The 12,473-nt window shown below is 38.2% G+C and overlaps 1 protein-coding gene across 1 annotated transcript in view; it reads right to left on the bottom strand.

The window, feature by feature from the left end:
- CNTNAP5 (contactin associated protein family member 5) overlaps window positions 1–12,473 on the bottom strand; it is a 270,985-nt gene that overhangs the window by 44,237 nt on the left and 214,275 nt on the right. Inside the window, exon 14 of the mRNA XM_040068846.2 lies at window positions 8,170–8,326. Within this exon, the coding sequence (XP_039924780.1) occupies window positions 8,170–8,326 (157 nt within the window). The remainder of the gene's footprint in view (window positions 1–8,169; window positions 8,327–12,473) is intronic.

The following is a 12,473-nucleotide window of genomic DNA, read 5'->3' as shown; positions in this document are numbered from 1 at the left end:
TGGGGATGGCGACACATCCAAAATGTCAGTAATCCCAAATTTATACCCACTGCTCCTCCAGGCAGGTGTGACACAATGCCTCAGGAAATCACACCTCAGGTATCACTATTTGGGTGATAACACTGCCAGGCAGGATCCCAGACCTGCCCATATCCTGCTTGTAATGCCAACTACCATAAGTGTACCTCTCCGTGTAGTTCCAGATATGGAAACAGACACAGACTTCTAGCAAAGAAATAATAATCAGGACAAACACTGCAGCTGTGCTCTGACACACAACCTCAAACGTTTACTTGGCTAAGTGCTCCACTCTGATTAATGTTAGACAAAAATAAGAGTATTTTGATCTTTTTTCATAAAGGCTGCATACACTGCATTTATTTTTAATTGCTTATGATTTGCATGCAGCATAGTTAATTGTCTCATAATGCCAAGGGGAAAAGGAGAGGTACCCTCTCTGAAGCTAACATTTTCTTCTCGCTCCAGTGGGTGTCTGACGTGCAAATAATTACAAAGTGCAGCAAGATGAAATTCCCAGGCACAAGGCAGAGTGAGGCCTTCCGTACAGACTCAGGAGGAAAACTATCATGTATGAATCAAAGGTACATGGTCTCCAAATCTCTCCAGGGCAGACCCTCAGTATCACACTCATACCAATATTTGAAAGTTAGCGTAAATACTCTTAACACATTATGAAACTGCTGTGACAAAAGCTAAATTATTTGGGTATTTCTTAGAAAGATAATTAAATAAGGTATTCCAGTATCTGGGAGGAGGAAGACTAGGCAGAATGAATGAAAAAAAGGCAGAAAGATGCACAGTAATGGAACATAAAATATTCATTATACACATAAGTAACTAAGCTGGTGTTTTCTTTTTTAAAATATTTTTTTTCAAAAATTGCAAAATATTTAGGGAGGTTTCCTGTAAATTTACTTATTTTAGAAATGGCGCAGTCTTTTTACTAGCTATGATCAGCATTAAAACAAAAAATCAGTACCTTTCTACAGCTAGCACTCAAAATATCTACAAAAAACCCATGAAATGGTGACATTTTAAAGATATCTATTCCACATCTCTGAAAACTGCATTGCTTATTCGGCTGTATTGCATGAAGTTCTTTTATATCAAATTTTATGACTGAATTTTTACTACTTATATGCCAGTGTCACAGTGAACTTTAGTAGCACAGCTGAAGTGTGAGAGAAAAATGTATTCTAGAATTAATAAAAATCTTTACTTCTTTGTTAATACCTTGAAAACTCAATCAAGCTTCTCTTCAAACTCAAATAGCACATTATATGTATTTTATTCTCTCACACATGGACAAAAACTCCTTCATATAATGATATGTATTTTCACACCAGCAGACACTGAAATAAAACCTATCAGAAAAAAATTCTGTCCTTCAGAGAACATGTCAGTGTGAGGAACAACATATCAATTGTTGCAGTTAATTATTATTATTATTTCATAGTAGGAAATCAAGTTTCTGGTGAGAGATCAACACCTGAGCAATTTCAACTAAGAAAAGCAGAAAAGAGAGCGGAAGACATGCGAATGCTTCAAATTCCTGGTATTCCTTAAATTGAACTTATTTCAGACTCCATTTCTCACAAAGCACCATGATTCCTCTTCTCCATGTGCTACACCATGGCAGCCTCTCAAATACAATGTATTAATCCTGAGAGAGGAGCAAAACAGCTTTGTGTACCTGTACAATAACTTCCTGGAGGCACTGCTGTGGCACTACAAAATACAAATATACCAGGGTTTGGACAAAACATTTGAAATTTTGCCTGAAGAGGGCTTGGGGATCACTTTTCATGTACTACACTTTTCAAATAAAATGGCTATTTTCTGATAAAAAGAAACTGCACTCTGATGTGCAAATATACGATTTTGTATTTTAAACAAAAGTAAAATCTTGTTAGATTAATTATTTTTGTATTTGTTCCCAGAGCTCCTTTTTACTTATATGTATTTAAATTTCACACTTCACACACTTGAAACCAGATTATACTTGCTTTTCCACAGCTGCTTCTCAGGTTAGCTAAGCCCACTATTTTTTTTCTCCTTAGTGGGTTTCACATGGCACTTTGTGGCTATCTCCACCAAGCACACCCCTTGTAGGTTATGTCCTGATTTCACAAAAATCAAGGCAGGTTTTATCACTTCCTGAAAGGAGTCCTCTGCTCACAGAAAACGGTAAGAATAAATTAATAAACTTCAGAAGTCGACCTCCTGCTTACCTGACTTGGCAGTTAATTTGGCACAAAATCAGATGAAAATCTGAATGTTTTGAGGGTGGAAATAACCCTCAACAGATGTTTCTCTGAGCTCTTTGCATAAATGATAGTGCCAATTTGTCCCTTCCACAAGCAAAATCTGAACCAAACAAATCCAATAATGCCCTTTAAATTAAATCACGGAAAAAAAAATTGTTTATGGGTATTAAATAGAGTTGGACATCATTTGTTGATCCATGACTGAAGATTAACGCCTACATCTACCCAAAGTACTTCCTCAATAAGTTATGATGCAAATCACACATCAAACAAACGCTCTATGTACGGACCGATTTAAAAAAGAGGAAAATAATTTGCTACTAAAGGTGATAGTGCAGTAGCTGGATACTTTAAGGTGTAGTAAAGGCAGACTCACGTGTAAATGACAAATAACTATTTGGATGATAACATTATGAAACTATTTTTCTTCTTCCTGGCTACTGCTGAAAGTGGACTCAAACTCGATGGTGTTCGAACAGTGTGAGCCATCATAAATTGCTAATCTCTAGGCAGCCATTTCCATATTTTTTGTAACAGATGGTAGAACAGTGGTGCCATTATATATAATTCATTCTCATATGATCCCCTATTGGTATGTTTTTCTCTTGCACATTAATGGAAACTCTGGAGGGATTTGAGTAGCTGAGATATTCAGTACAGATTTTCAGGAATACTGTACATTTGGGGAAAATAATACTATCATCAGCAGATGGCAAGGAAGCACATAAGGAATGGGCCCGTGACACAGGATTCCATCAGGAAAAGTTTTGAGGCCTGTGCAGGACATATCATTAATAATCCAAAGGAATACATTTTAATTGTTATCTTGCCCATGAGCCGTATCAATAAAATGCTTTACTGGGTAAAATAAAGTACAGTCACGATAAACTAAAAAACACCAACACAAGGGGCATAACTAACAGCTGAAGGCAAGATGCACTGCCTATATTTGGCTGAATTAGAAATACAGAGTTTGGTAATTAGAGTAATGAACTGATTCTTGACACCTCAGGGACCTGCTACAGTCAGCTCTCTGCAGACAGCTCTTCCCAGTTGTTGACAAATGTAGTCCTGACAGAAGATATCCCAGACAACTCTATACAGGCCAGGCCACCTCTGGCAGGGGTTATTTATGAGCTCGCGGGCTCTCTGGAGCTGTGTGCACTGCTTCTCAGGGAATGGATTCAGTGTGGGATAGTGGTTGAGTAAACAAAACACGTCAAATCTCGGCTTGTCAGCCTTTCTCTGCCCTGCTCTCCCTCAACCCTTCCAGTTTTATCATCCTGGCTCTGGCATAGCTTAGCACAAATATAGCTCATCCAAGCAGGGCGTCATTCCCTTCCATTTGGCACAAACAAAGCACAATATACTCATTAAACCTCTGGGAGACAAAGTGGGTCTGACAATAGTAATAGTCATTCTCTATTTTGTTCCCCTTCTTATCATGTCCTGTGGTTTTCCTTATTCTTCTAGTGCCCCAAAGCCACAGTTGAGAGGCGATAGTACGTTACTTTGGAAAGGGCAAGACTAGTTTAGTTCCTCAGCGAAGAAAACTGTTCTGGAAGACAAAAGAGGAGGATACTCCTCCATTTTGAATAATAAGACTGCAGAATAGAAATAAAAGATGGCAAATCAGCTATTTGACTCAACACCATCCACCTTGCTGAGATGCCTGAGCTTCTTGTACAAAATGAGTTCCAACAACATCTCTCTTTCTGTACAAAATAAAAAGCTGCAAAGTTCTCCAAATTCACAAGGTTTCCAGGTAAATACTGTCAACATGGTTTGGTTTGATGACTTGTCTTCAGTCAAGGGTTTGCATTTGAAGTTGCAAATGGGTTCCAGAGAGACCAAAGTAGCAAAAGGACTTCAGGACAGTCATGTGCTTCGCCTCAGCATAAAAGAGTTTCCTCCCATTTAAATGCAAGGTTTTGTGAGCAGCAAGACCATAATTGCTAAGACAAGGGAATTTTGCTTGAGATGAAAGACAGCCTGGGAGATGTATTTGAAGATCCAAAAGATCTCATGATAACACTATCCTGCCAGTACTTCAGTAATACTTTATTCTGTACGTCAGTTTAACACATTTCCCCAATTGAGAATGCATTTTTGTTTGAAACGGGGTATATATTTTGAAAGACAATCACTAATATGTCTCATCGTATACAACTTGTCCCAATGGGTAACTATTGTCAGTATGGGGGAAGAGAAAGATAGAAAGAGAGACAGACAGACAGGAAGAAAGCAAGAACATTTTCTCAACTATGTGTAGCTTCAGTTTGAAGCCACTGGATTTTTATGAATTTTCCCATCCACTAGCAAGTGCTTTCAGCAGGCAGAATTTTTTTTTTCTTTTTGGCGCCATGCAGCCAAGGAGGTATGTCTTACACCTTTCCAGATCCCTTGCTTGGGTCAACAAAAGGAGTGAAGTTGCAGGTGCCTCTGCTCCCTCATCAGAGATCTCCCATTCTCCAGAAAATACCATGAAGGTGGCTCCACTATTCCAAAGTGACAGATTTTGCTGTCATCATATTGTGGAGTTTGGAAGCATGATGAGCCATATGGAAAAAGATACTTATCAGAACAATGCTTTAATAAAAACAAAGATGAAAAATACAAAAGCCTTCCCCATCTAGAATGCCTAATTATAGATCCCTATTCATCTGGCCAGGGGGACTAACTTGATGTGAAGTAAGAGCCCAAAAATAGCAGGTGGCTCAGGTGTCTGCTCAGATACCATTCAAAAGTCAGCATGCCTAGAAGTGCATAATGTGTGCTGCCAAACACCTGGCACAGGACTTTGTCAGGCCTGCTTTCCATTGTTTATCATTTCTTATGCTGCTCTGAGAAATTAGTAGCTTCCTCTGCATCCAAGATTTAGTCTACGGAAAATAAATCAAAGTAAAATCCTAGGATTGTCTGCTCTTTAGGAGGATGCTTCAGCTACTCTGGAGAGTTCCTACCTTGGAGCAGCATGATTTATCTAAAAGGAGCAAAAATGATTTTCTGGTTTTCCACTCTGCAGCACCCATTTTATTTCATGCTGAGGCAAATAAATGCATCTACTGCTGTCTTGCCCCTTCCACTATAATGTATAGCAGGTTAAAGTCACAGTTCAGATCTCAGCAGGTTTCAGATTTGAATGCTCGTTATATATCAGGGGGTCAGTGTTCTAGCAGGGAAACACAAAAGCAATCTTCAAGAGGCATGAAATTTCTTATGTTTAGAAACTCTTCATAAAGGTCATGGGTTTTTTAGCTTTTATAAAGACAACCTCCAGTTTAGAATACTACCAAAATAAAATTTTCTCATGGATTAAAAACCTAAGCAACTGAATCCCCAAACCAACAAACAGTGGGCAGTTTAGTGGAGGTATCTTGTAAACATATTCTGTTATTATAAGGAAATTAAGAGAAACAAGTAGTTCTCTGAGCTGCCAAGCTAACGATGCATGATTTCCAACATCTTTCTCCCATGAGGGTTTTCCAAAATGTAATAAAATTGTACGCTTCCTTAACTTCCTTCTTGTGGGCTTTAACTGGCTTTTCCTCCTCAACCTGGCATAATTTTTCACAGAATGTGTAATTTGTAATACTTTTGAGACTTCTCCTTCTCTGTCCAAGATATTTGCAATGTGACTGCTTGTTCAAAATCATTGGGGGTGTGTGGGAGGAAATGGAGATACAGCATAACTTGCCTCATTTCCTGAGGAAACTCAGCTGAAATATTACAAAACTGCATTTAGCTTTCACCTTGCATTGATTTGTATGACCCGGTGGTGCAATGCCCTGCAGTCTAGGACTGCTACCCCAGTGTCTGCCAGCCTAACACCCTGCTCTGCTTGAGCAATGAAAAATGGAATGTGGATTATGAAAAGAGCCAAGCACCAGCAAAAACAGATGCTCGTGATGGTATTGTGGAGACCTCATCAAAAGTGCATCTGATAACCAAACATTAAAGAAAAAATAGATTAACATGCACAGCCAGGCTGTTCAATACAAATCACATTCATAAGCCAATATTTACATAAACATCTTCCTGAAGAAATCCCCTTACAGCTATAATTTTTGAAAGTGAATAGTGACCCCAGGGATACCAAGGGTCCAAGCAAATAATCGCACTGTCTAGAAATCAAGCAACCAAAAAAGCCCAGGACTTACAGTGACATGTAATTTCTGATTTTTATTTTTTTATGTTTTAAGATCCCACACCATTCCTTTCTACTCATTTAAAGTGAAGCTTTCACAGGGCTAAATCAGACAGTGTTTCAAACACAGCAGCCTATGACATTTTTTGCCTACTTCCATTATCCATAATTTCTCAACTACTCGAGATTAAAATATCTTTTTCTTCAGATAAAGGACAGCAGATCCTACCAGTGGGTGGTCTAGAAGGGAGACTAAGTGAGCAGAATTTTGACGTCTATGTTCAGTGTTTCAAACTGTACTTCCAACACTCATATGGCATTTCAGTCCCCTCAAACACATTTGGAAAGTTCATCAGCTAGCTCTTAGTGGCTGGAGTGTCTCAAAGTGAAGAGAATGACTGGAGATCGTGAGGTGGCCTATAGCAGTGTCCTCTCGCGCCTGGCAGGCGTGCAGGCTAGCTCAGTTCTGCACTGCCACAACGAGGATCGGCAGGGCGAGTAACCTCCTCCCGGTAGGTTCTTGGTTCCCCACACCAGCGAGTGGACCTGATGGAGTTTGCAACTGCGGTGGCGGAAAAAGAGTCGTCTCTCTTTAGGCAGGGTAGAAGGTAGTTTATTAAGGGGAGTCCAGCAAAGAGCTCCGCCTCAGACCACGGCTGCCCAGAGAGAGCAGAGATCAAAGCTTGACAGCCACTTATAAACGGGAGAGGGCTGACAACGGGTCAGCCAACCAGGGAACACAGGGGTGGTAACAGGGGTGTCAACTTCTAAACTATTAATGAATCACAGGAGGGTAGGAGGGGATTCCCCGGGCACCAGCCTACCACTCGACACCTCTCCTGGATCTTTCCAGAATCCAGGGAAGGGTCTCGAAGTGACAGACAGGGTGACCACGATGGGGAGGGGATTGACAGGGACAGGTGCAGGGGAGAAATGATTGGCATATAACGTCTAGTTATATACCTAACTCATAAGGGGGAAAACTATTAAAGAACACAGGGGGGTACAGTGGACTAAACCATTACAAAAATAACTTAAAAATCTTACACAAATAACTTAATAAAATCACTCTCACATCACTACAGTGGCCTTCCCAAATTCATACAGCATCAGAGCACAACAAAGGTCAGAACCCAAGGAAAGCTTTGAATTTTCATGCTGTGACTCTAAAACTTCCTATTGAGACTGAACCAAAATCTACAGAAGCCAAACAACTCTTCCTATTGACCTTAAAAAGCTTGAGATCCAATGTAATAGAAAGTTAAGGACATTATACTGTTTCATAAGAAAAATACAAGACTGTTAAGTTACTTCCTGTTTAGCTGTATCTGAATTTTGCTGTCTAGGCCTTAATTTTCTGCTCTGATGTACACTATGAAATAACCTCATAAAGCCTTTATTCATGCAATGCTCCAGTTGAATCAAAACTTTTAAGCAAATAGAATTACTGGATTTGGCATTCAACAAAAAAGTTTTTTTGAAGACGACTCATTCCAGCAACCTGCTTCAACCAGTTGTCTTTGGTTAAAAAATAAACAAACAAAAAAAAAAGCCCCCAAAAAACTAAGATAAAATCAGAAATCCATATTCTAGTTTCATTTTAATTCTTATCAGATTATACTCAAGCCATTCAAGCTTCCTGAACTGTGAAGCAGGAAAGATTTAAGCCCTCTTGCCCTACTTCCTACCCCTACCTCTTCACACAGACACTGCTATACATGTTAAAATTATTACCATTCTTCTCTATCTGCATCACAGTTGCAAAAATATCTCATATCCAGACAACTTTCTTCCAATCCACATGCACACTGTTGAATGCCCGGAAGAGATCCTCCCCAGTAAAGATGCTTTTCATTGGCACGGCCAACCCACCAAGCAAATGGCACTCCATCTGGATGAAAGGGAAAAAGAGGGGGGAGGGGGGGGAAGAGAAAAGAGAAAAAGAGAGAGAAAGAGAACTTGATAAGCAAACTGGATTCTCCTGAGAATGCAGAAGAGAATGGAGGTGGACATGTTAGACAGTACTCAAAGAAAAGATGCAAACTGCAAAGTAACAAACCACAAACTTTGCCCCAAGTTCCATTTTATGGAACATATGTTGAGAAAGCAATGTTTCTGTTGTAATCCCATTTGCTTTGAGATGCAGCTGTTTACCCTTAAGGCTCTCGTTCCAGTTACTCACAAGAACCTTGACACCTTTCAGCTGCAAAGACTTTGGAATGGCGAACACAACACCACTGTCTGCACCAGCTGTGTCCAGTGGCTTTTGTGTGACACTGGTGGTAGATCTGATCACTGAAGGAGACTGAAAACAATTCTCCTGCCACAACTCACACCGCTCCGATTGTACTGTCCCATACAGTATTGGACAAGGACCTCTTGTAGTGTCAACTGATTTTGCAGGAGCCTCTAGCCCTTGATCAGGATTTCTTACCTTAAGAGTCAGATATAAAGAACAAAAATCTACAGAAATAACACCCTAACTGATCTATTACTATGAACTTAACACAGTGCCTCTCAAAACTAAGACTAAAATTTCTATCGGTTTCTCAGGGAGCAAGATTAGGAATTTTAATGTATTCTCCATGGGTAGAATTTGCAAATGTAAAGCTCGGTAAGATATTAAAACAGGTAGGAGATAAGTGGGAAAAAATACTTCCCTGCTTGGGAATCAATTTATCTCTGTAAAGCTATTTTCTATCTACAGGGGCTTTAAGATCTATGTATTTATATAAACCAAGACAGGTTTTTTGTTCACATTTCAGAATCCATTATGCATCAAGCATTAAGCATTAGTCAGATAGAGTAAGCAGAATCTGATGTAATGAAATTCAGAGATGAACATTTTCTGAGACTGACTTTGTCTTTCAGCTCAGCTTTTTCATTGACTCCTTAATCCTTAAATCAAGAAATGTAATCAGTTATACATCCAGGTAGATGGTACAAAATTTAACAAAACTGACATATCAATATTTTTTGATCAAAGGAGCTTGGAAAAATAAACTGTATGGCTAATGAAGAAAGATGCATCCATTTATTCTTCTGATTTACTAACATTATTAGTAGGGAGTATTTCTCATTATACAGGGCAAGAAAATCTAAATTATGAAATGCAATCAAGGTTAACTGTAGAATGTAGGGGACTAATTAAAATGAGTTTTAGAATCACTTGGCAAAATTAATTCATGTTTATTTTTCTTCTAAGCTTAGACTGCTGAACTGTAAATGCATAAAAAAAGGAAAATAAAAATAGGAAGAGCAACTCCATTCTCTTGATACCAACAATTAAGACATGACGAATTTGACCAATACCCGGAGGTACTCATTAGAAAAACACAATCTAAGTACATCTAAAGATTCATCTTACAAAAATGTACACACTCATATTAGGCCTCATAGTTTTGTCAACACATTTATACTTTCATTCTTTTCTATTCAGCTGATTTTCTTGCAGAGGTTGATTGCTGCAGCCAGTGAAACAATTCTATATGATATTATTGGGAAATTACTCAGTAAAGCTTGGAATAGTAATGTTAATTGAATAAAAGGGTGATTTGTCTAGGAGTAGAAATAGATATTATATAGAAGTGCTTAATCTAATTTTAAAAGTGCCCATTCTGGAAAAAAAAAAAAATTAGATAAATTCTTTAGGCCAACAGCAAATAATGGTATTCATTAATCAAATACAATCTGTGTCAGTTTCCTTTGGAGGAAGTCATTATTTACTTAAACATAGCAGTGAAATAAGCAATCCTTCGCGTGTATTAAGAATAAGTAATTTTGTGATGTCTTTTTCAGATCTGTTATTATTTGTTTTATTGAGCAATACCAAGCAAACACATGCATATTCAGATTTATGGTATAGACTAGGGAAGTGTTAGAAGCACCACAGTTTGAGTCATTTACAACTAAATTAAATACAGCGCTAAAAATAAAGCAGTCAACATTATAAGAAACAATCTCAGATCATCAAGGGAACAGGCTATAAAAAACAGTGTCTTTTCCAAAATTCTATTTATTAGGCAGAGTTCTGCCATCATTACCCAAGATGAGCTGATTTTTTTTTCACTAACTAGTCCCCTATAAATAAATGGTAGTATTAAGGAAAATGATGCCCTGATTCTTCAAAACTCTTCTCCAAATGCTTAGGTTTTAACACATGAGAAATCAGAGCTTTTCAGCAATTAGGAATTCTGAAACTTACATTGTATGTCACATACCTGTAATGGTGAAGTAAACCAATACCTCACAAGCAGTGCCAATCAATCTCAGTTCTTTCCAGAAAGTTTACACCATTATACCTTGGCAGAGCTAGAGGATCTCTTGCACTGAGATTGAGTTTGGCCAGCTTGTGTTGATTAAAATTCTTTCTTCTAGGTCTGTAGATTTGTTGCAGAATCTTAACTTCTGTAATCATGGTACTACAATTTTTTTTCAAAGCATTATCAATTCTCCACCACTTCAAAATTAATTAATTTCCCTTCTGTGGTGAAGCCACAGACCGAATCAATGACATTAAGCAAGGATTTAAAATGATCCCCTCACCTTATGGTAACATAAGTCAGTAGAGTTCTACTTTAATATTTCTAAGCTAAAAAGTCCATTAATAATGAGTGCCACTATTTCTTAATTATGTGCTTACACTGTTCCTAGCAATGCATTATTTAGTAAAAAAAGGTTGTCAAAAGCCTACTGCACAATTATAAGTATTCTTTTCTGTGCATTTTTTTTTTCTATTTATAATGGAAAAAAATCCTCTGCTTAAGCTGCCTTAGGAAGTATTCAATTTTGATAACAAAATCTTCAAAAAAGGCAATTTTTTGGTTGTATTTCCTGCAGAGGACAGGATGACAGTAATGCCATTGTCTGGAAACATCTAGAAACAGCTGTGATATTTATATCACTGGGGTTTTTTTACCATAATTTAATACAGTATTATAATAAATATAACATAAGCATATTGTAATAATATGAAAAACATGATGATAGGATGTAATTATAATGAATTATGAAATAATAGAAAATAACTGAGCAGGCAGACCAAATTTTGTATCAAACCAAGTACTCCTTTATGTTGTCAGGCACAGACTATAGAAGGTATAGCTGGCACAGATCTTCTGAAAGGAAAGAATAAGGGGTATCCTCTTCTGTGGATTCTCTGTTCAACAGCTGGGTGTGTGCATCCAAAGAGCCAAGTGAGACCCTGGAAACCCTGACATATTCAATACTGCAGTACACGGACAAGAACTCAGTCTGTGTGCAACCAGCAAGGCAGGGAGGGTCATGCTCCTCTCTGCCGTCAGTTCTCCAGCAGATTTCCTACATCTGCTCCACCAGTGTGCTTCACTCAGCTGGTCATTGGCAGCTCCCTGTAGGAATCTGCCTCAGCAGCAGCAAGGCTGGCACCAACCACGTTCTTCACCAGCTCAGAGGCTGAGGACTGTGAAGAGCATAACAGACACGTGGAACCGGTTTCCAGTGATCCTCAGGAGATGCAGATTGAGATCAAATTCACCTGCACTGCGTATCTGCCTCTTCTAGGGACATGAATGGCTGAATGTATATTTGGTGTCCTTCAACCAGCTTAAAAAAACCTCTCTTCTTAAATCTTCCTTATACTGACAGTTCTCTCATTTTCTGTATTAGGAAGCACTGATATTTGTAGCAATGCAAGTTATTTTCAAAGGTGTAGGTTTGCTCATGTTTTAAATGGCATTTTTTCAAAAATTATTTTCATAGGCACTCAGAAGCTGAAGGAGTGGCAGAAGCAGCATATTCCAAAGAGCATTTATATACATTATACACATATCACTGTGTGTATAAATTCCAAGCAACTCTGTGGACTTGGTTTGCCTTTATATAGGCAGAAACTCTTAATACTGAATTTTATGTTTTTATAGTGTGAGTTAAAACAAAGCTATGCATTTTTAGAAGTATTATATTTAAAATATTTGTCAAGATTTCCCTGCATGATTTGTCAGTTTGTTCTTGCTATGGCAACAAACAAAAATCTAATTATGGAAACATAGCAAGATAAA

This window comes from Hirundo rustica, chromosome 7 (genome assembly GCF_015227805.2).
Source record: "Hirundo rustica isolate bHirRus1 chromosome 7, bHirRus1.pri.v3, whole genome shotgun sequence".
Lineage (NCBI taxonomy): Eukaryota > Metazoa > Chordata > Aves > Passeriformes > Hirundinidae > Hirundo > Hirundo rustica.
This window is presented reverse-complemented; position numbering and strand designations above follow the sequence as displayed.